Source organism: Zonotrichia leucophrys, chromosome 5 (genome assembly GCF_028769735.1).
Source record: "Zonotrichia leucophrys gambelii isolate GWCS_2022_RI chromosome 5, RI_Zleu_2.0, whole genome shotgun sequence".
NCBI classification, from domain to species: domain Eukaryota; kingdom Metazoa; phylum Chordata; class Aves; order Passeriformes; family Passerellidae; genus Zonotrichia; species Zonotrichia leucophrys.
Genome location: NC_088175.1, coordinates 55,610,558 through 55,634,424, shown reverse-complemented (window position 1 = coordinate 55,634,424; position 23,867 = coordinate 55,610,558). Strand labels below are relative to the sequence as shown.

Below are 23,867 nucleotides of genomic sequence, written 5' to 3'. Positions count from 1 at the left end.
ACAGTCTAAAACATCTTAAACTATGATATTAAATTTGCTGGTTTGGAACAAATATCCTACTTTTTACTGACAGGCTGGTAGGTTGTGGCTTTGATAGTACAGTTCATGTCTGGGTTGTATGGCTTACTATTGTTCTTTTTAAGAATAAGTGAAAATTTAAAACAATGTGCAGAAGCAAACTCTTGTCTGGTGTGTCTTGATGTGTCCCCCTCATTTAAGACTGACTGCCTTTGCAAAGGGCAGGTTGCAGAAGTGTAAATTCAGCCTGTGGCCTGAGCAGGTTTTGCCAAAATAGCTTGCATTGGGAAAAAAAAATCCTAACTTCTAATTTCATTATTTGATGAGAACATTCAATTTAACAGTAGGAATCAAAATAAAGTGCTCATTTGTATTAGACCTACCCATTCTGAAAGAGATTTGTGTGAATGTATCTTCACAGGCAGGCTCAGCTGAGCAGCTGCTGTCTCTGTAAATCACACAGCAGCAAACAGGTAATTCCTGCTGCCCATTCAAGGTTCCAACAACTGTAAATACAAACACGAGTGCAACAAAGAAAATGGAGCTGGATTATCCTAACCTTGGAAACATCTCCATGGACTGTGAATGCCTTGAAAATCTATCTGTGTCATGTCTGTGCAGCTTTGCAATGCTGAAGTTGTGCCTTGTTTGTGCTTCCAGCACCTCATCCCGTGTAGCCAAAGGGCTGGAGTGCAGCAAGATGAGCCTGCACGGCGCCGCCGGGGGCCACGAGAGATCCAGGGACAGGCGGCGCTCCAGCGACAGATCCCGCGACTCCTCCCACGAGAGGGCAGAGTCCCAGCTCACCCCGTGCATCAGGAATGTCACCTCACCCACAAGGCAGTGTCACTCTGGTGTGTGCAGCTCTCCCATTGCAGGACTACAGTGCTCCACATTTGTACTCTTTTGTTAAAGGAATACAATAAAAAGTGTTATCTGGTGATGGCACAACATACACATTTCTTACATGTGCCCTGAGCTGGCAATACCATTCTTTGATTTCTTTGATAGGCTGTAACATTTTTTGCAGTCTGCTGTGTGTATTCCTACATGATGCTCTCATTTAGTTCAAATCACAAGAACAATCTAATTTTTATAGATAATTGACTGAAAACATCCCCTTTACTCTGTAGGGTCTAGGTATTTGGAAATAGAGGAAATAGGGATTTTTTCAAGTGACAAAATATGGTTTGTTTCTTTGAGCTGTAGCACCAACTGTGATGCAATAGCTTCTGTGTCATGTTGAGTTCCTTTTTCAGTACTAGAGTAGTAAATTTTCTTTGTAAAGATTTCTGGGGAGGGAGAGGTGGGTTTGATGTCTAGGTGATGCAGACTTTGGAATCTCATAAATGGGCAGTTATTTTTGAAGGTTTCTTTAACCAGAATAGATTTACCCAAAATAATTTGTACTTAACTTCTGAAATGGGTGTGTTTTGTGCCCAGAAGGACACAAGCTACACAGGACTCCTGTAAATCTCTAATTTCATTTCCTGTTTTTCCTCCTTGCCCTGGTCTCCACCGAAGATCGCGAGAAGGATCACAGCTCCTCCCGGCCCAGCAGCCCCCGGCCCCAGAAGACGTCCCCCAATGGCTCTGTTGTCAGCATGGGCACCAGCAGCAGGAACAGCAGCCAGTCCAGCTCAGATGGCAGCTGCAAGGCTGCTGGGGAGATGGTGTTTGTGTACGAGTACGGCAAAGAGGGAGCCCGCAATGTCAGAACGTCCGAGCGAGTCACGCTCATCGTGGACAACACCAGATTTGTTGTAGATCCTTCCATCTTCACTGCACAACCTAACACAATGTTGGGCAGGTTTGTATCTCTCTTGGGTTTGGTTTTTTTCCTTAGCCCCCAGCTGTTATAGAGAGCTGGATATTTAAACTGTTGGAATAGCTGTTGGACTCATATTGCTGCAGCTGATCTTGCTAATGTCAAATATTACCAGTTTACAAATGTCTTTAAGTAAAAAATTGAATGCAAGTTCTCTGGTTTTGGCAGGAAAGCCAAGAGATGTTTATTACCTAGAGATGATAGCTGATAAATAAATCAGCATTTCGTGATGCTCCCATTTCTTTCTGTCTTCCTGGGCATTGCTTCTATGTCCAGTCTGCCTCACTCTTCCTCATTTTTCAAGCTAGGTGGGTGCTTCATAAAACAAGGTGGCATAGTAAGTGTAGACAGTCTCTTTCAAAACAGCAAGGAGGAAAATCTTGAAGGAATTTATTTTGCTTAGTGGGCCTACCCTGACAATGTTCAAGCTCAGCCCATTTATCTTCTGAAATGTCAAATAATCAGTGTAACAGCCCTGAGCCACTCAGCAGAGAGGCTGAATACTCAAAATGATCAACACTTGAATGCAAGTCTGCAATATGTGTGTAATGTTTTGTGTAGAAACTATAATGAGCAACATATTTAACATGTTTGCTTGGTGGGAAAAGATTCAACACTTGACTGGCTCAAATTCTGGTTGGTTTTGCCTTGTCCAAGTGCAGAGGGCACCACTTAAAATCTTGCTTCAAGAAAGAAAAGAAGGGTTTTTCTGTGTCACTTTGGATTTGGCTTTTTCATTAAAATACAGCTTTTTCTCAGCACACAAGGATATAATCATATTTAAAATACATGTATATAAATCTCCTTGCCACATTACAGGTAATAAATGTGATTACACAATTTTTGCTCTGTTTAAATCACTGCAATGTGGGATAAATAGTACCTTGGATCCCTGTTTTGTGAAAAGTTGGCTGAGTCACAGAGAAAGCAAGAAATGCTTCTCTGTCTAAACTGTCAAAAGGAATAAATGGAAGTAAGAATCAACAGAATTAAATAATTGATTTAAAGCACTTGTATATTATACAATACATGCATACATATAAATATCCAGACAGACTGGAAGTGTATCAGCTCAAAAGAAGCAATGAAAGAGTTTCCTTTTCCATGGCCAGCCTCAGAGTAAGAAGTGCTGCCTAATGCACTGGATTTTTTGTGCATGTGTGATGCTGAGTTATTCTCCCTTTGGGATTGGTTCAAGGAACAAGCTTATTTTATCTTTTGCTAATTGAAAAGTAGGTTAATAAAGATACAGAAATAGTGCTCTAACACTCAGGGTATTTATAAACCCACTTTCCCTCAATGCCAGTCTGCAGGACAGTAAGCAGGAGCAGCTTGGGAGGTAAAAGTAGCTATAATAAGAATGTACTGTTTGCCTGAAGCCTGGATCCTGTTAGACTGTGATTTTCTAAATATTATTTCTTGTAGAGTGGTCAGGAAAGGCACGTCAGATCATGAGGTGAAACCATAACCCAACTGAACACAGTGCACTGCTTTTCCCTGCAGTTTCTGTACAATTTCTTGCATTTTATTTTTCTTATTCACAAACAAGAAACCATAGTGAGGAATTCTAACCCAAATTACTTTCATTCTTGAGCAGGATGTTTGGATCAGGCAGAGAACACAACTTTACACGGCCCAATGAAAAAGGAGAGTATGAAGTTGCTGAAGGAATTGGTTCTACTGTGTTTCGTGCTATTCTGGTGAGCTTTTAGGGGCAAATACTGTTAGGACAAGCACTGATAAGAAGTAAAACCTCTTGGTTTAACCCACCTTGCATATCTAGATGTTGTGGATGGCATAGATACTGCTCTTTATATTGTTTAGTAGAGGGGAGAAGATGATTGCTATGAACCCCCTTTTCTTAGACACGGACATGTGACAGTCAGGGAGAGAGAAAGTACTCATGGAAGAAACCCAAAGTTACAGTTCACCTTTTCCTATGCATGTAGTTCACCAAATTCAAGTATTTTCTGCCCTTCTAGAGCTGAAGTTAGGTGAAACAGAATACTGGAAGTGAGCTTCAGGCAGCTAACAGGAGTCAAACTTCAGGCTGAGATGGAAATGGCCCCTTATTTAATATCCACACAAGGAAGCAGAGCTGCTGGGCTGCTTTGTCAGCAGCCTTGGAACGGGAAGAGCTCAGTGAAGTACAGATAAAAGACAGCAAAATTATCAGTATTAATTGTTGTCACTTCAATAACATTTTTAACCAGAACTCACTGCTCTGAATGCAGCTCTGAAACCTGATAAATTTGAGGACAGGAAGATTCACAAAGTTTAACATTTGTTGCTATCCTACATTTTGTGGGCTTTCTGTGTGGAGAAGGAGCATGAATGAAATGATGCAATGTTTCCCTTGGTGGATGTTGTGCATTGTGCTTTTTCTTGGTGCCTCCTGCAGGATTACTACAAGACTGGGGTGATTCGCTGTCCTGATGGGATTTCTATTCCTGAGCTGAGGGAAGCATGTGACTATCTCTGTATCTCCTTTGAGTACAGTACTATCAAATGCAGAGATCTGAGTAAGTACAGAGTTTATTACAATAATTTCAGTTATACAAATTGACTTAAGTGTGTGTGTGTGTTAATTCTAAATCACGTCCTCTATTTGAGATAAGGAAGATGGCTGGCAGTACATGAATAAAATCCATCCCTTTTTATCTCTTATGTAATAAAGCCTTAAAACCAATGGATTTATGTTCTTTGAAAAATAATGTCTGATATCTCAGCATCTGATTCTGTGCCGTGGTCACCCTGTGGAATCTTAGCTCTGTGATTGCATTTGCAGTGCAGATACAGTGCCACTGAGTGGTACCTTTTTTTGCAGAGGACAGGGAGGATCATTTTGCAGCTCCTTGCTGAGGAGAATGGGGCTGTCTCCCTGGTGGCAGTGGCACAGCTTTGCTGTGGAGGGGCTGCTCCAGGATTCCCAGCACGTGCTGTTCTCTGCAGCTGCCTCAGCCCTGAGCACAGCCTGTGCCTCTGCTTGCTGTGTGTGCAGTGCAGGGCCAGCCTGTGGCATTCCTGCTGGGAATGCACCCAGGGCCTTCCCTCAGGGCCACCCCATGCCCGAGCTCTGTGTCCTTGCAGGGATTTAGCAGCTCCTGCCCTGGGGGCTTTGAGAAGCTTTGGCCTTAAGCTGCTGCTTATGAAGCGTGGGTTGTGTGCTCTGCTCTCCCAGCTTAAATAATTTTGCTTTTGCAAAACCAAGAGCAGCCTTGCACAATTACCAAATATTTAGCAGTAGTGAAATGCACAGGGGGTCTCAAAGTGCCCAACAGTGTGTTAATATCTGCAGGACAGGCTGGTAAATATTCAAACAAGTCTGAACCTACATAAGCTCATAGACTAAGTGTCCTTACACCTGTCTGCAGAAATACTACAAGATAAACAGATCTACTCTTTCTTATTGCTGCCTTCATCTCAATACCAAGCTCTCAAATGTGCCTGTGCTTAAAATTTTCTTCTAGGTGCTCTCATGCATGAACTATCAAACGATGGTGCTCGCAAGCAATTTGAGTTTTACCTGGAAGAAATGATCCTGCCATTGATGGTGGCCAGTGCCCAGAGTGGGGAGAGGGAGTGCCACATTGTTGTGCTGACAGATGATGATGTTGTTGACTGGGATGAAGAGTATCCCCCCCAAATGGGAGAGGAGTATTCACAAAGTAAGTTTATTTTCCCATTGTTCCCACCAAGCCATGCCATGGTAGGGGCAGCAGTGAATGTGCTGATTTAAAGTTGTTGTACAGAAATAAACCTCTTCGTTTGAGTAGTTCTGCTTAATATTTTGTTTCACAGAAGCATATTATGCTTGTTCTGTTCAAGTGTAATTAAAAAGAGAAGCTAATTTTTATTATTAAGGTATTGTTAGCCAGTGAGGAGGAAGAAAATACTTCTTTAGAAAGAGCTTGAGGTGGGAAATGGGTCGGGGTCATGTTTACTGTGGAAGAGCAACTAGAGTTTTTTTTGAGGAAAAAACCAAATGTTACTATTTTTGGAGAAGAACAGTTGTGTGGATGATGAGTTTAAGCACCTGTAAATGGGCTGTACTTCCTTGCAGGATGTGCACCCAGCCCATTCCCCAGTATCTTCAGCTGTTTTTCCTCTGGAGCTCTTGAATTTCTTCCCCTCCTCCGAAATAAAAATACTGCAGTAAAGCAAAGCAGTGGAAAAGATAAAAGTTTATGTTTTAAGGCTAGAAGGTTAATTTTTTTCTCATTAAAATGTATTTTTAGTTATTTACAGCACAAAGTTGTACAGATTCTTCAAGTACATTGAAAACAGAGACGTGGCCAAATCGGTTCTGAAGGAAAGGGGGCTCAAGAAGATCCGACTGGGCATCGAAGGTAAGGGAAGCATTGCTTGTGCTCTCCCTCCCTCTGTGGCCTTCAGGGTCTGCTGCCCTTCTCTGCTCTGTGCCTTTCTCTGTGCCTGGAAAAGCAAGGGCTCAGTGTTGTGTTTCCTGCTGAGGCTGGGTGACAGTGGCCAGAGGGGAATGGTACCCAGCTGGAAACCCTGACTGTGGGCCCCAGAGTGGTGTCGACAGCTTGGGTGCTTCTGCTGCCTTCATGACTTGCATCTCATGCCCTTTGCCCTTCAGTTTGCACACAAAATCTTCTCTGTGCTTTGTCTCAAGTAACAAGGCATTTGTACAGCTCTGGATATTGTGTTCTTGGGCTGTGTCCTTTCCAGAGTGTGAAATGAAAAATGTCGTGTTAAAGTGGCAGGCAGACATTTTCTTTCAGGAAGTGCAAAACTATCCAGTGGATCAGTGAAGTGCAAAGAAATACTGATCTGAAATAAACATCATGTATGTTAGGAGGCTGCTCTGTAATATCTGACTGAGTAATCTGATTTTTATCGTGAATGTAAGAACTGGGTTTCTTTGCATTACGTTTTTCTTTTGATTGTTGACCCAGATATTTTAGAATCCAGCCTTTATAATTAGCAGGATTTCTATCATTCACTCACCAAGTTGTCATAGTTACATTTGTAATGTGCCAAGAAAAAGCAAATGCTTTTAACTGGTGAGCCCTAAAATAACTAATTTCAGCTGAACAAGGTGGGAGCCTTTCAGCTAAACAAGAGCTGGCCCTGCCCGTAATGCTGGCTAATAGCAGATTATTTCTGCTGGCATTGCTTGGTTTGACAAGGAACAGCTGTGGCACCAAGCTGTGATGCTGGTGCCCTGCAGGAATGTGCAAAATGGACATTGCTGTTGGGGCACAGGGAGAGGTGACTCGAACACAGCACAGCCATCTGCAATGGCAGTGTCCCAGCAGGGCTGAGGGGCTGGGCTCTGTAGGGCTGGGCTCTGTAGGGCTGTGCTCTGTAAGGCTGGGCTCTGTAGGGCTGTGCTGATGGGCTGTGCTCTGTGCACTCAGGGCTGATGTTGCTGTGCTCTGTACAGTCAGGGCTGATGTTGCTGTGCTCTGTACAGTCAGTACTGACATTGCTGTGCTCTGTGCAGTCAGTGCTGATGTTGCTGTGCTCTGTGCAGCCAGCACTGACATTGCTGTGCTCTGTGCAGTCAGTGCTGATGTTGCTGTGCTCTGTACTCTCAGTGCTGATGTTGCTGTGCTCTTACAGCCAGTGCTGATGTTGCTGTGCTCTGTACAGCCAGCACTGACATTACTGTGCTCTGTGCAGCAGCATGTTGCTGTGCTCTTCAGCGCATGATTGCTGTGCTCTGTACACCTGCTGATGTGCCTTAGCCACATGACATTCTGTGCTTCAGCAGCATGACATTGCTCTGTACAGCCAGCACTGACATTGCTGTGCTCTGTACAGCCAGTGCTGACATTACTGTGCTCTGCACAGCCAGCACTGACATTGCTGTGCTCTGTGCAGCCAGCACTGACATTGCTGTGCTCTGTGCAGTCAGTACTGACATTGCTGTGCTCTGCCTTTGCCAGGTTACCCCACGTACAAGGAGAAGGTGAAGAAGCGGCCGGGCGGGCGGCCGGAGGTGATCTACAACTACGTGCAGAGGCCGTTCATCCGCATGTCCTGGGAGAAGGAGGAGGGCAAGAGCCGGCACGTTGACTTCCAGTGCGTGAAGAGCAAATCCATCACCAACCTGGCGGCGGCGGCAGCGGACATCCCGCAGGACCAGCTGGTGGTGATGCACCCCACGCCGCAGGTGGACGAGCTGGACATCCTGCCCATGCACCCGGCGCCCGGCGGCAGCGAGCCCGAGCCCGAGGGCCCGCCCCCGCCGCTGTGAGCGCGCCGCCCGCCCGCATGCTGCACAGCGACCACAGCCCACCCCGCGCTGCACCGCCAGCTTTCCATCGTGTCCCGTGCCTAGGGTACGGCAGCGGGGCCCTGGCACGGCCCCGGAGCCGGCGCTGGGGCGGTGACCTTCGTGTCTGTGTTTCCCCTGGGTTTGTGACCTTGGTGACCCCGAGCTGGCCTGGCCCCGCTCCACGGCCCCGCCGTGGCACGGCCTTAGGAGGCAGAGTGGGAATTGATAGTAGCACTTTACAAATGGTTGAGAAGTGGAATTTGAAGCCATTTTTTATAAATGTATTGCACAATACTAACAAAGTGCTTCTATCAAAGGTATTAACTGTACATAGTTTTGCTCCGAATAGATTGACCCTTTTGAAGTTATTGTATATGGTTGAGCACAAAACTACTTACTCTTGGGTTTTTGGATTGAGGACGTGATTCAATGACCCATGTAACATCTTGTTCAAGTTCTTTAGTGAATTTTTTCACTTGTTTGCAGCGTGAGCCATGTTCAAAAATTGTGAACAACGGACAGGGGCTTTATCTTAAATTTTGCCTTACCTTAAGCTGTTCACAAATATTTATTTAATACATTTTTCATAAGTGTCATGAAATAGGAAAATGCAAATGGTTCATTCTTCATTTATTAATGATTGTAAACAAGTTTTTCATGCAAATAAAGTTTCCATTATTTTAATGGGCTTGAATTATCTGTGAATGATGAATTTTGCAAGTAGTTGCTTTTCTTTCCTCGGGGGAAGGATGTTTAAGCGAAAAACAAGTGTTTCTTAAAGATAATCAGCCCATTTCAACACAGCTGCCTGTTGTGCTTTCCTCAGGATCAACATGGATCTAGGAGTAAGTAACAATAGCTTCTCTGGGAATATTGTAATGACAAAGGCATGTAAGTGTAGGTAAGGCACTGGCTTTCCTCCCTTTTCTCCCAAGGCTAAAGAAATGATAAATACCAAGTGCTTCTAGCATGCACCTTCAGCAGGGTTTTATCAAATTTATTTATCAAAGTAAATGCTCCATCTTAGAACAAGGGAAACATTTATTTTAAAAATATTTAACTGTCTAATACATTACACTTTAACAATATTTATAGTAAAGGATTCTTACAAGAAAGAATAAACGGCTTTATGGTACAATTAGTATAAGAAATATCCACATGGGGACTGTTTTGCAGTGTAAAAACACACCATACATCTGAAATGGTCATTTGCATATAAAAGCTACCACTGATGCCAGTGAGTCGCACAGTGATTTAAAAAAAATTTCAAACGACAGAATCCAAAATATACAAGTATTGCAAGCTATACACAGCTAACCAAATCAACACAGAACACTGTAGCAGGTTATTCCACTTTGTCTGAAGTTACACATGGTAGGATGAGTTGCATTCTGACGCAGCTTTTATGAAGTTCCCACATAAAAGCCTCTCAGTCCCACGGGTTCCGCAGAGCCCCAGCAGTAAATGCACTTGGCTGTGGCTCCTCACAGGGGCCAGGGCAGGTCGCTGAAGTCCACGGGGCCGCCGAGCCCCGCGTCGGCCTCCAGCAGGCTCATGATGACCGCCATGGCCGCCTCGTCGTTGCTGGGGCTGCTGGAGCCCTGCTCCGTGTCGATCATGTCCATGCCGATGTGGGAGTTCTCCCCTGCAGGGACACAGCGTGGCAGCGCCTCAGGGGCTGCTCCCCTGCCTGCTCCGTTCCTCTGGGGCACAGCCGGGGCCTTGGGGCTGCTCTGCTGCTCTGGGGCACAGCCAGGGCCTTGGGGCTGCTCTGGGGCACAGCCGGGGCTTTGGGGCTGCTCTGCTCCTCTGGGGCACAGCCGGGGCTTTGGGGCTGCTCTGCTCCTCTGGGGCACAGCCAGGTCTTGGGGCTGCTCTGCTGCTCTGGGGCACAGCCAGGGCCTTGGGGCCTGCTCTGTTCCTCTGGGGCACAGCCAGGTCTTGGGGCTGCTCTGCTGCTCTGGGGCACAGCCAGGGCCTTGGGGCCTGCTCTGTTCCTCTGGGGCACAGCCAGGTCTTGGGGCTGCTCTGCTGCTCTGGGGCACAGCCGGGGCTTTGGGGCCTGCTCTGCTCCCATCCCTGTACTGCTCCTCTGAGGCACAGCCAGGGCCCTGGGGCCAGGGCTTTGGGGCCTGTACTGCTCCTCTGAGGCACAGCCAGGGCCCTGGGGCCTGCTCTGCTCCCCTGCCTGCACTGCTCCTCTGGGGCACAGCCGGGGCCCTGGGGCTGCTCCCCTGCCTGCTCTGCTCCTCTGGGGCACAACCAGAGCCCTGGGGCTGCACTGCTCCTCTGGGGCACAGCCGGGGCCCTGGGGCTGCTCCCCTGCCTGCTCTGCTCCTCTGGGGCACAGCCGGGGCCTTGGGGCCTGTTCTTCTCCCCTGGGGCACAACCAGGGCTTTGGGGCCAGGGCTTTGGGGCCTGCACTGCTGCTCTAGGGCATAGCCGGGGCCCTGGGGCCTGCTCTGCACCTCTGGGGCACAACCAGGGCTTTGGGGCTGCTCTGGGGCACAGCCAGGGCCCTGGGCCTGCTCTGCTGCTCTGGGGCACAGCCAGGGCCTTGGGGCCTGCACTGCTGCTCTGGGGCACAGCCAGGGCCCTGGGCCTGCTCTGCTGCTCTGGGGCACAGCCAGGGCCCTGGGCCTGCTCTGCTGCTCTGGGGCACAGCCAGGGCCCTGCAGGCACCCCTGGTAGCTGGGTCACTCCCCAGCCAGGGCCACCACAGCTCAGGGACAGCCTGAGTGCCAGAGGGCACCCACAGCACTGCAGCAGCATCTGAAATACTTCCCACTGACTCAGGGAAAGAGGCTTCCCAGCGCTGCCCAAGGACATTCCATGAAGGAACTTTATAGAACAGGCTGCCAGGAGCCTCCTGGGGCACAGAGTGCTTGGCTGTGGGCTTTGTGCCTCAGCTGGTAAAAGCAAGTTACTGCTAAAGGCAACCAGTGTGCAAGTGTGGTCAGCTGGCACTGGGGGTGCTCATGTGTGACTCCACTTACCCAGGATAGAGGAGTTGTCGGAATACGGGTACCCAGAATTATCCTGAATTTGCCCAGACAGCAGCCCAGCTGAAGAAATGTCTGGAGTGCCACCATTCAAGATCTTGAAAGACAAAACACAAGCTCTAAAGCAGCATGAAATGGAGCATTAAGTCTTAAACAGTGATTTAAAAAAAATTTCAAACAACAGAATCCAAAATATACAAGTATTACAAGCTATACGTAGCTAACCAAATCAAGTTGTCCTATACTGGAATTTTTAATATAGGGTAGATGGACTTCCCAAAATAACCCTGTGGTTTAAAACAAACAAGGAGAAATATCAGGGGGGTGCTGAAAACGCCCAACCCTCCACCTGCATTTTCCTTTATGCCATGCCAGCAGCCCCTGTTCTGTGGGCATGCTGAATACTGTAGGGCACAAGAAGAATAACTATTACCAGAATTGTAACTCTGTTCCAACCTGGAGCTTTATTTCAAGAACAAAGAGAGCTGGGAATAGACAGAAATATTTACTGTCTGTTCCAGCACAAGCAATTCTTACAAGCAAGTCATCATTTCTGAGAAAAAAAAGGTTAAGTCTGAAGTGGTGCATAAGGATCTCCTCCTTCCCTCCTCACTCTTTCCTCCTTCCCTCCTCACTCTTACCTTCTTCCCTCTCTTTCCTCCTTCCCTCCTCACTCTTTCCTCCTTCCCTCCTCACTCTTTCCTCCTTCCCTCCTCACTCTTACCTTCTTCCCTCCTGGCGAGGATGTGTCGGGTGGGGGCGTGCTGGTGATGTTCAGGGGACTTGAGCCACAGCTGGAAGGGGATGATCCTCTTATCCTAAAACATCCATAAAACAGGGCATGCACTTACAAGCTACTCAAAGACTTGGAGTTTTAAATACTGACTTCAGTATCAGGTGCTAAAAGCTTGAGCTTCATTTTTGTCATCTCCCTTTTTTGTGTTCCTCACGCCAGCAGGAGCAGCAATGCTGTTATCTGCAGCCAGACCAACAGTCCTGTGTAAATCCAGCCTTGCCTGATCTGCAAGCTTTACCTCCTGCCTGTTTTTTTAACAAAGTCAGAAGGAAAAGGTCCTGGCTGCTAAGGAAAGCCTCATCTTTGAGTATTTCACTTCAGTTTCCAGCAGCTGAGAGTTCCAGCTCCTCAGTCACAGTAACCCAGACTCCTCCAGTGAGCTCCTGCTCCAGAAGTCCATTGGACACAGGATTGTTTGTAACTGCTCAAAGCCACATTGTTCACTCCCATTTTCCATAGCCTGACCAAACATCATTAATAATGAATAATGTATTGACTGCAGCACCAACAAATCTCCAGACTAAAGGGAGGAGGGGCGGTTACAGAGAAAAGCAATGGAAATGGGATTCTTCTCCTTGGCAGAGTTCCCCTGGGAAAGCTGAACAGAAGGCAGCTTTGGAAAATAGTAACAGCTGCTGAAAAAGGACTGGAACTAACCCAGGGTCCGAGCTGAAACGCAAACATGGGTGGTAACTGCACTACTACACTCACTTGGGCTAATTAAATGTTTTACAGCTACTAAAAGGGATGGTTTTAAAGCTTCAAAGTAATGATTCAGCCATGTTTTCCTTCTTTTCCTTTTCCTGTTCCTACAGAGAGGAATGCAGCCTTAGGGAGAGGTCTGCAGCTGCCTGAGGTGAGCACAGAGGGAGCTCTGCCTGCAGCAGGAACAAAACCATGGGAAACAGACTGAATGTGTGTCTGGACTGCAGCTCAGCCTGCTTACACTGCTACCACTGAACACCTGCTGGGGGAGACCCTTTCAGAGGAAAGCAAACAGCTCCCAAGAGGAAATCAGTGAGGAACAGGGAATTTTAGCCAACAGAAATGCAGTGGTACCCCCTGAAAGCAGCTGCTCACAGAGCTGAGAACACCAGAAGCAGCTGTGGATCCCCAGAGCCCCTCAGAGACCCTGGGAGGGCCCCAGCACTGTGTCCTTGCCCCAAGGGCTGCAGGGGAACTGCAAAGCTCATCGTGCACATCTGACAGCCCCAAAAGCATCTGAGCAAATGGACTGCACAAAACAAACACTGCTGCTCTGGCACACAGTCAACAGCTCTGGCATTTGGAGGTTGTGCCACTCACAGCCCCAAGTCACTGGGAAAGAGCAGTCTGGAATGGAGTTGTTTCTAGGTAGCTGCTCTTTTTATCTCCTGTTTCTGGTGAACAGGCCATCCTCACAAAGAAATGCCAGTAGTGCAATCAGAAATCAGTCTCTTGCAGCAGGGAGCTGGAGGCTGTGACTTTGTGCTTTCCCTGTGGGCTGACTGCCTCAGGGAGGCTCAACAGGAATCTGCAGTGTCTCAGTAAGGTTGGATCATTCCTTATTCACCTTGAATCAATTGTTCTTTCAGAGGAAATTAGGGAAGTCTAACTCCTCCTAAAGAGCAGGAATAAAACAATTCAACCCCACACCATTTTCTCTCACCTGTGAATCTCCATGATTTCTTCAGCAATCATCCTCCCTATTTTACCTGCCCCAGCTCTTGTTCCACCTGGAATTCCAGGCACAGTGGGATGGGTCCTTTTGGGGCCACCTGCAATCAGCAGAAATGTTAAGGTCAGAGAAAAGCTTGCAGACTTTCTCCACAGGGCAGCTGTGCTTAGGCTTTGAGTGGCTGCAGGACCTTCTGAACAGGATTTATCGACAGTTCCACCAACTGCATCCAAATGGATGACAAGCTCTGGCTTGCACTGAGCTGTGCTGGGTCTCAGGTGTCCCTCTGTGCCAGCAGGGACAGGACAGACCTCAACTCTTTCAGAATTTAGCTGTTCCCTTCCAGAATTGAGCATCTGGTGCTACCTCTTGTCCAGAGCTGGTACAGCACGGCCTTGTCAGACCCTGTGCCCAAACAGGCCCTGCTCCAAACATGTTTGTTCTCTGCTTTCTGTGAAGAACCTGCCAGGGCTTACTGCACTCAGCAGGAGATAAACCCAAGGGAGCTGATGACTGCAGGTAACTGCAGGAATGTCAAAGTGAAGGGAAAAGGGAGGAGTGAGCAGTTAGGAGCTGTTCTGTAATGTGATTTCACACTTGCACAGCACTTGGGAGGAGGCTGGAAAGAACACCTCCACCTGCAAAGAGCCTGCTACACTCCAAGCAGAGCAAAGCCCCCACTGAGAGGGCAGGAAAGGCCTCAGAATGGATAATGCACATTTACCAACAGGCCCCCTCAGCAGGCGCGGCTCAGACCCAAAGCCAACCCCATTTCCCCAGGACATGAACCATCTCAGAGCAGAAGGGCAGCAGCCGAGTGCAGGAGGCCGAGCTGCTGCCCAGGCAGGAGAGGTAGGGCTGGGGCTGAGTTACCTTCCCCAGGCTGGAGCACGCTGTCCATGCTGTGTGGGGACGCCGCCAGCTGCGGGAACGCCGCGTCCCCGCTCTCCAGGCCCGCCGTGCTGCGGAGGGCAAGCGGGACAGAGTCAGGCACAGGAAACCCTGCAGAGGCACAAAACCCTCCCAGGATCGCAGCCCAGGGCTCCAGCAGGGAATGCTGCAGGGTTGCAGCAGTGCCAGCCCTGGGGCTGACACCAGGGATGGATACACAGCAGGTAAACCCTCCCTGCTCCACCTCCACGTGTGCAGGGCCAGAGCCCAACAGCCTCTCTCTGCACACAGCTCTGTCGAAGTGAGGGAGCAACTACTTTTGTTGTTTTTAGCATTTGATTCTACTTTACTCATTAATCAGGCAGTTTTTATAACTGTGTTAATTAAGTTCATGCATATTGCAAAATTTGAGCTCTTGACAGGCTGTAGAGAAAACTTCAGCTCTTTTTTTTTGTTTACAATACTTGAAGTTAGTTTACTGAAACTAAGATTAGTGTTCTCACTATGATATAGAAAGTTCTCAAAACCTTCATATCTGTTCTCAGACTAGCTGTTTGTTCTTAGTAGTAGTTAAAGACAAAACAGTCTGAAAATTTTGTTGCTTATATAAAAAGTAGCTGAAAACTTAATTATTTACAAAATCAAACTTAAAAAAAGCTGCTTCACAGCAAGCTTCTATATTTTTCTCAGCTAAATACTTTCATAGCCTCTTTCTTTAAACTATGCTTAAACCAAACTCTCCACACAGTTCCTCTGCAGGAATTATTCTGCTGAAAAGTCACCCCAAGAGAAAGCAAAAGGGGGGGAAATACCTGCCAAAGCAAAGAAATGCACGCCCTTAAGTTCCTACAAAGACCAAACCCCAGCTTTTCCCAAAGAAAGAACGTATTTCTATTTTCTGCAGCTTTAATGACCAGAAATTAAATTACTGCAATTTTTAAACTAAACCTGGGGCTGTTTTAACTCCCTGGGGTGTTGTCTGGAGAAGACAGCTATTGCCACACAGAAGGTGTGCACAGATTGAGGTCAAATCTGCCATGAGAAAAGGGCAAAGCAATGGGCACTCCCAGGCACCTGCTGGGGGAAAGCACTTACGAAACCACTGTGTTTGTGGAGACAATGTATTCTACTTCTTTGGTCCAAGGGTTCATGAAACTGAACCAGCGACTCCGCAACGTAATAAAAGAGCCATCTTTTATTTTAAACTTGTAGCAGTTAGTTGTGATTTTTTCTCTTGTCTGCAAAACTGAAGACAGGCAGAAAGCAAGTCATTAGTGTCAAGCAGGCACCACAACATAAACAGAGCCCTTCTCAGGGAAAACCCAGTTAATTCCTCCCCACATCCCTCAGGAAAATGCTATTCCTGCCTCACCCCCCTCACCCATCCTGAACCTCAAATATTCCCAACAAATCCATGCCAGTCTGAGGCAATCACAGTGTTTGGCACACACAGCACAATGCTTCTCACTAAAGCACTTGCAAACAGCAATACCCAAATCTTCTCCAGTGTTTGGTTTCCTTAACACACAACAACTGGTGCCAATATTTTGAAGAAAACATCTTTCCTGAATTATTAAGAGCCATACCTTGTCTGTGACATTCTGCAAGATGTGCTATATCATCTTGATGGAAATATTCATAACACGAAGTACCTAGAAGCTCCTGGGGTAGGTATGCCAGGATGGCTGTTGCCCTGGGGAAGGGAGGGAGAGGAAGAAAATAAAAATAAATAAAAAATCTTTTCAATTTGAAGCATTAGTCAGAAATTCCTAAAGCTCACACCGAGGCTGGGAAAGGCTCAAGTAATGTGGAAAGGAATTTTTGGCTTAGAAGGTAAAAGAAATTCCTTAAGAACACTATTTTTAATTCTCAGGTAATTAAAAAAGTACCTAACACCCAGAGCCCTGAGGTATTACATTTGACCTACCATCACCAGAGGGGATGTAAGGCTTTCTAAATAGCTTTGAAGATTTGCTGTAATTTTGGGAATTTAAGCCTGAAAAAAGCTGCCTTGCAGCAGCCACGAGATAACACAAAGCTTTGTGCACAAAGAGGTGTGGAGAACTCAAGGGTGGCCCAGAACAACACCACACCAAACTTGACTTGCATTTTGTACATTTCTTAGAGGAAAATTCTTAGAAGAATTCTCTAGAAGAATTTTCTTAGGAAAAAAAAAAATCTTTGTTTCTTCGAAGAAAATTACTGAGGGGGAAGTGAAGCTTCCTTGCAGAAGCTGAAATAAGTGCCACAATTCCAAACCATTCCAATAATTAAACATGAAGGGCAAAAAGGAACAAACCCAGGTAGATTAACATCTCATCTGCAATCTCAAAAAAGCCCAAATTAAGCAATATAAAATGCAGAAATTAGTACATATTAACAATTATGAATAAGAACAGAGGGGGAAAGAAGCTGAAGCACCAAATCCATATATTTCAATGTGGGGCATTTTTGTACATTCCCAAACACAAGAGATTTTTCAGCACAGGTTGAGGACACCTCAAGCCCTCCTTGACAGGGAGATCAATGCCCTCAGCCTTGGAGAAGGAAACAAGAATTCCAGGTGATTCTGCAGGGTGAGCCTTGTGCCAGGCCACTTGGAACTCCAAGGAAAACCCATCAAAGCAATCTCCAAGAGAACCACAAAGCAGCAAAACCAAGCCATGGAAGAGCTGGGAACCCAGTCAAGCTCAATCCAGTATATTTCTAAAAACTTTAGTAACCAAGGCTTTCACAGCCCTGCTGTGGTGGGACACCCCACACAGAGGGGGAATCTGCCAAGCCTTTTCCTTTCACACCAGGGGCTGTGGAAAGGAGAATCTGCACCAAATTCCAGCCACCAACAGACTGGGTGCATTCAATATCTGACCATGCTCTGCTATGCAAGGAAGGAAATTGCTTGTGTCCTTCTGGAATTCCAGCCTGTATTCACTTTTCTCCTCAGCTCTCTTCTCCCACTTAACAAGGCAGCTCTGAATCCTGAAGCTGTACCTGATGACATCTGCATAGGTAATAAACTTAATTTTACTCTCAAATGCAGCCTGCAGACCAATCAGAAGTCCTGAATAGGAAACTCTGCTCAGTGCCATGGAACAGAGAATTGGGAAGCAGCTGAGGCAGCCCAGCTCATTGGAACCCAATCCATTGCTGTGCTTCCCCAGGGACCATGAAATCCATGAAGACAGAAAAGGTCACAGGCAGTTTAGGAAGTGTTTCTTTCCTGAGTTCCTTGGGCAGATAATAAATGAACAGTGTAAGTCTATATGAACAAAACAACCTGACTTGGAAAGAAATTGTTTTCAACTTTTACAGGTGCCTAAATATTCTCCAGGAAAAGCAAGGATCATTGGATGTCAGCTTCAGGCCTACACCTGAGGCTTTCTTCTACATAAATTCCCTTTCAAAGAGTTCTTTGAAGTAGCACAGACATCCCAAGGACTGTAAGCAACAGCTGGAAAGCAATTCAATAAAAGCATATGTGCTTAAATCCAATGGGTCAATATTTTCTGAGTCTCATTATTTTAAAAATGCCTTCAAACTACACATCAGGGGAATAAGCCTGATCTTTTGAAAATAAAACTGGTCTATAAACAAGACAGAATGGCATTTTCTGAGCAAGAGAAAGCTCTGAATGCTCCCACAGCTCCCAGAGTGAGCACCAGCTCTGAGCATTCAGGAACTGGTATTTTCATAAGCCTTCTATCAAAAAAAAAAAAACAAAACAAAAAACCAAACCACCCAACCTAACCAAAACCCACAAACCCAACCACTAAAAAACAGATAAGTAATATTAAATATATATATATATTCTCTGCACTTGAATCCTTCCCATGACTATGCCTGCTCCCTCTCCAAGGGCACCAAAGATCAGCTGGGTCTGCCTGAATTCAGTTCCAGCAGGCAGATCCTGTCAGAGTTTGGAGTTTGGGCTTTTCTGTGTCTTGGGCAGCTGAGCCAAAGCCCCAGGGAAGCTGGAGCAGCCTCAGTCCCTCCTGACCAAGAAGGGAACCAAGCAAGCCCTCTCCAACCAGCCCAGCACAACCTCTCCATCAACATCCTTCACCTCCTACTTTTCCCTCCACCATCCAGTGATTTTCAAGGAAGATTCAGGTCATATGTACCTGCTACTGAAGAAAATTCAATCCCTTTCTTTTGGAAAAGGAAAGAATTACCCTTTCAGATAATAAATTGATGTTTGAAAGCAGATACCACACGGGCACAACCATTTCCAGGAGATAACCCTTATGAAATCTTTCCTTCTCACAAACACAAAAGGTCCCAGAGAAGCATTAATCCAGCAGAATGTGTCCTAGTAAACAGTTATGTAAGTGTACATGCTAGCAAAGCCTAACCCAGCTCTGCAGCCTCTCAGCTGCCTGCTGTTTGCAAGAGGTTTCATGTAACAGAGGGAGCGATTAGGGTCCAGTTTCAAAACATTTTTTTCTGAAAATTACACACACACATAATACACACTCCCCTAATGAATTGGCAGGAAAGATCCTGGCGTTATTCTGCCACATTTTTGGAAGTTTGGGGGATTTAAAAAAAAAAATTTCATCAGCCACACTGAATTAATGCATAGTAACAGCTCTGAGCTCCATCTCAAAAGCCAACCCAGTAAGAAAAGCTCAAAAGGGCAGCAATTCCTTTTCCCAATGGCATTCATGTGAAATACAAAGCTGTATTTCGTGTCAGCTACATACAGGCAATGTGTGTATTTGTGATTGTGATATGTGTGGAAACCAACCATGGGACAGTTATAAAGGCAAATTCTGATAATAACTGACGAAAGTAAAGCATGGCAGAAGGCCTTTGAACCTATTCTTTGTTTGCAATTAACCTTGGTTGATTTAGGAGCATTTGAATTAAAGTGTTAAGGATGTTGCTCTTTGCTTGTAGCTAATCCTTAAAGAGCTCTGCAATAATAACCTTTTGAAGTATCATTTTAGAATATTGCTTGTATCCTTGAAACTATGGCTTTGGAATATATATAAAGGAAATATGCTTATCTCAGGCCTTAACAAAACAGAGAAAAGCAGCTTGAGAAAGGAAGATGAACATCAATCAAGGATTTATGGTTTTGACCAAGGGAAGCTGGGCATCACTGTTATGAGATTTATAGTCCTTGCAATTCAAGGGTTTGACCCACATCTGGGGAGCTGGATCTCACCAGATGGGATTCGTGTTTCTTCTTTTGGAAACCAGACCACCACCAACTGGGGATACTCCTATCGAGATACATCCTGAGAAAAACTAAATCACAGTAGTGTATAGAATTGTGATGTAAAAATTGGGAATAGAAACTGCTGAGAAAGCTGATGAGTACCCCTATAAATACCTGTAACCATCAATTATTGGTGTGCAGTTGGAGGGAAAACTTCCCCCACTGTACCCAGCGCTGTATTGCTCATGCTTTACCATATTAATTGATAAACTGATTGCTGTTTGAATATTGGCCTAGTCACGTGTTGCAGTGTGTTTTAAACTTCCGGGTCCCTTACCCAGGTGTGCCAAAACCCATCCCCTGAGTGAGTCCTGTCAATCAGGCTTAACATTCCAACAAGGCCTCGTGTGGTTGGTCAAGTTCAAAGGATGCCCCTCAGGCCTGGGGGTCATTGGCCTGTCTAGCTGTCATTCGTCCCCTGAGACCCCGCCCCTCCCACCTGGTTGGTGGCTCACCTGTCCCCTCCCCTCCCCCTGAGCTTAAAAGGTGAAGCAGGCCATGCATTGGCCATTCTGTTGGAGCTCTTCCCAAGATTCAGACCTCTGTAACCATGGAATAAACCACTGGATATAACTCTCCAGCAGAATCCTCTCCTTTTTTCTCTTCGCCATCACTTGAAGCTTTCCTCCTGAGGTAAACGGAGTCCCTAACAAGCCTGGACTTGTTTAGTGCCCAGCTGAAACCACCAGCAAGCTAAAGGTGTCTCTGGGGTGATCCACCACAGCTGCCGCCTTTGGCTCAGCAGCGAGGGTCAGACTGGCCCAGGCACAATCTAACTGGTAATACTGGGATCCATATTCCAATAGTCAAGCTTCTCATTTATAACAACAGCTACAGCTCTGAGCTGCACCCCAAAGCCAAGCCAGGAGATAAAGCTCCAAAGGGCAGCACTCCTTTTGCCAGCGGCACTGAGGCAGCGCTGCAGGGCACGCTGCTCTGGTACTGACACAGCGCTGCAGGGCACGCTGAGGCAGCTCAGGCTGCAGCTGCTCGGGGCTCTGGCACTGCCACAGCGCTGCAGGGCACACTGAGGCACAGGCAGCACTGCAGCTGCTCAGGGCTCTGGCACTGACACAGCGCTGCAGGGCACACTGAGGCAGTGCTGCAGCTGCTCGGGGCTCTGGCACTGACACAGCGCTGCAGGGCACACTGAGGCACAGGCAGTGCTGCAGGGCACGCTGCTCTGGCACTGACACAGCACTGCAGGGCACGCTGAGGCACAGGCAGTGCTGCAGCTGCTCAGGGTTATGGCACTGACACAGCACTGCAGGGCACGCTGAGGCACAGGCAGGGCTGCAGGGCACGCTGCTCTGGCACTGACACAGCGCTGCAGGGCACACTGAGGCACAGGCAGCGCTGCAGGGCACACTGACACAGCACTGCAGGGCACGCTGAGGCACAGGCGGTGCTGCAGCTGCTCGCGGCTCTCACCTCTGATCTACAAAGACGAACTTGCCGTCGATGGCGTGCCGGGACACGTACTCGGTGGGCTTCACCCGGATCTCGCCGTTCGCCGGCTGCGGCACCACGTGGGGATGGAGCCTCCCGATGGCGACAAGGCAGCTCAGGTTGCAGCCCTCGTTATCGGGCTCGTTATCTTCGTCCAGGCCCATCTTTGTGGGAGGCCAGCTTTTTAAGTAGCCTGTGCTATGAATAGTGCAAAAGCTTTTGCGGTCTGCTGTGAAAAGAAAAGAAAACAAAACAAAAAAAACAAACGAAACAAAATGCAAACAAACAAACAAACAAAAAAAAAAAAACAAACCAACAAAACCCAAGAAAGCAGTTAGGTCGTGGGTACAGCTTTGGAGAACTTCAACTCAATTCTGCTAGTAATGCACCTCGTCTGTCATGCAGGAAATTTGGGATACTCTTCACTAAGGAGGGGCTGGGGTTCAGCCTGGAGCAAAGGAGGCTCAGGGGTGACTTTGGAGTCTTTATCAGCCAGATAAAGTCAGAGACTTTACCAGTGACAAAATCACTTGAGTGTGACTTTGTCACTCTCTGGAAGTGCCTGACAGGAGGGTAGAGCAGGGTGGGGATCGGCCTCTCCTCCCAGCTGTGACAGGATGAGAGGACACGGCCTCAAGCTGCATCAGGGCAGGGTCAGGTTGGACATCAGCAGGAATTGCTCCACAGAAAGGATTGTCCAGCATTGCCCAGGGAGGTGCTGGAGTCCCCATCCCTGGAGGTGGTGATGAAACAACAGGATGTGGCACTTGGTGCCATGGTCTAGTTGACATGGTAATATTCAGTTAAAGGTTGGACATCAGCAGGAATTGCTCCACAGAAAGGATTGTCCAGCATTGGAAGGGAGGTGCTGGAGTCCCCATCCCTGAGGTGTCCCAGAAGTGACAGAGCGCTCGGAGCCACGCTCTGGCTGACAGGGGGATGTTTGCCCAGAGGCTGGGACTCAATGATCTTGGAAACCTTTTCCAACCTTAATGGCTCTGGGATTCCAAGGGATTTTTCAGCACTCCTGCTGTAATGCAGCTAATCTGAGATAATCCAATAAACAATTTATCTTGGAAAAACCACTGTTTATGCTGAAACATCACATAGTTCAGACCAAGGTTGCTTTTGGTAATTTTGAGCAGAAATTGCATCACATTTTATTATTTCAGCAAAAGAGGCAAATAACCCAAAGGAATGTATGAAGAAATTAGTAGTTTAATAAATAAGATGCCTCTTTCATATTAACCTGAGGCTCCTACAAAACCCATGTTTGGCAGAACATACTCTCTCTGGGGTACGTGGGGCACACAGGGGTGATGAAGATTTGCAATGGCCAGTAAAAGTCTGTATCCAAAAGAATTCCCATTCCTCAGCACTGAGCAGGCCTGAAAACTCCAAGGAAGACGACTTTCATAGTAAAAGGCTTATGCCAACCACTCAAACTGGCTCCCTCAGCAGAGAGCACAAAAGCAGCATCCAAGGTTGAGCCTGAACCTCACAGGGACTTGGGGCAGCTGCCACAGCCAAAGATGCACCAAAATTGCCTCTGTTCTCTTGCTGTTTGTCTTTTCACTTTAACTACACCAAATGGATCATTCACAGTACTCAAAGAAGAAACCTTCCCATTTGGGCTAAATATATATTCCAACATGCCTAGAATAATAGCCTGCAGAGGAGAAAATATTACCAACACTGCTAAGGCCACAAGGTGTAGAAATGCCACGTTTCCAGTACTCAGAATGTACCACACCCACAGATGAACTTAGAATTACACATCCCTGGGCAGAGAACAAGGAACAGCTCCCCTTTAGTGGAGACATTGGCCAGGTGGTCAAGAGTGAACGTGATCTGACCAATGTCTGAAGATGATGCAATAACCCCCCAGAGCTGCTGGCACACATTGCCTGAAAAAGTTTCAACAAATCAGATTGGAGAATTTGGCTCTAAATGCTACTACAGGTGTGTAAGAGATACTGGAGGGGGGCAAGAGGGAGGTTGAAGAGGTAACAGACCAAGACATAGCTCAGAATGTTAATAAGAAACATCGACAAACGTAAAAAATTCAACCACTGCGAACGAGCAGCATTAAAAAAAAAGTCCCGACAGCCTTGGCAACAAAAGCATGATGGTTACCTTTCTTCTTTGAGCAGGTTGAAGGGAAATCCTTGTCTTCTACCTTGACAGAGGGCCTGTTGCACTTCATCCTGCAGAAGAAGGAGCGCCGTGCCCCGGAGCAGAGGCGCGAGGGCCCGGGCGTGATGTCCGTCTTGACCGGGAGTCCGGCTGCGAGCGAGGGAGCAGGGTCAGAGGGAAGCACCCCAAACCCAGCCCACAGGGCTTCACCCCTCTGGGCACTGCCTCTCCTGCTTCTGGGGCTTTGATGTGTGTGACTGTGCAGGGCCCAGCTGGCCACACTGATACCTCGGGTTTTAGCTTTTTGTTTTTTCGCTATGTTTTTCGATTTCGTGCTGCTGTGGTGTGGGTTTCATATAAGGGGTAGTAAGGTGTGAGTTTTCATATAAGGAGATAGTAAGGTGTGAGTTTTCATATAAGGAGATAGTAAGGTGTGGGTTTTCATATAAGGAGATGGTAAGATGTGGGTTTTCATATAAGGGGATAGTAAGGTGTGGGTCTGGGTTTCATATAAGGGGATGGTAAGGTGTGAGTTTTCATATAAGGAGATAGTAAGGTGTGAGTTTTCATATAAGGAGATAGTAAGGTGTGGGTTTTCATATAAGGGGATAGTTAG

The 23,867-nt window shown here is 46.9% G+C and overlaps 2 protein-coding genes across 25 annotated transcripts in view; one reads left to right on the top strand and one right to left on the bottom strand.

Annotated features, from left to right (window-relative positions):
* The window catches only part of BTBD10 (BTB domain containing 10), a 30,768-nt gene extending 21,984 nt beyond the window's left edge, over positions 1-8,784 (top strand). For all 16 annotated transcript variants that reach the window (XM_064715774.1, XM_064715763.1, XM_064715766.1 and 13 more), the window contains 7 exons: positions 679-872; positions 1,543-1,828; positions 3,444-3,546; positions 4,248-4,368; positions 5,317-5,514; positions 6,085-6,195; positions 7,765-8,784. In XM_064715774.1, coding sequence (XP_064571844.1) covers positions 719-872; positions 1,543-1,828; positions 3,444-3,546; positions 4,248-4,368; positions 5,317-5,514; positions 6,085-6,195; positions 7,765-8,075 — 1,284 coding nt within the window. In that variant the 5' untranslated portion in view covers positions 679-718 and the 3' untranslated portion in view covers positions 8,076-8,784. The remainder of the gene's footprint in view (positions 1-678; positions 873-1,542; positions 1,829-3,443; positions 3,547-4,247; positions 4,369-5,316; positions 5,515-6,084; positions 6,196-7,764) is intronic.
* A 293-nt stretch (positions 8,785-9,077) lies between these two features.
* Positions 9,078-23,867, bottom strand: part of BMAL1 (basic helix-loop-helix ARNT like 1) — a 52,561-nt gene continuing 37,771 nt past the window's right edge. For 7 of the 9 annotated variants that reach the window (XM_064715752.1, XM_064715758.1, XM_064715751.1 and 4 more), the window contains 9 exons: positions 23,252-23,401; positions 21,098-21,344; positions 16,029-16,135; positions 15,538-15,688; positions 14,425-14,513; positions 13,543-13,651; positions 11,823-11,916; positions 11,093-11,195; positions 9,078-9,741 (listed from right to left, as the gene is read on the bottom strand). In XM_064715752.1, the coding sequence (XP_064571822.1) occupies positions 9,581-9,741; positions 11,093-11,195; positions 11,823-11,916; positions 13,543-13,651; positions 14,425-14,513; positions 15,538-15,688; positions 16,029-16,135; positions 21,098-21,344; positions 23,252-23,401 (1,211 nt within the window). In that variant the 3' untranslated portion in view covers positions 9,078-9,580. The remainder of the gene's footprint in view (positions 9,742-11,092; positions 11,196-11,822; positions 11,917-13,542; positions 13,652-14,424; positions 14,514-15,537; positions 15,689-16,028; positions 16,136-21,097; positions 21,345-23,251; positions 23,402-23,867) is intronic. The other 2 variants (XM_064715754.1, XM_064715756.1) reach the window with 1 other exon arrangement.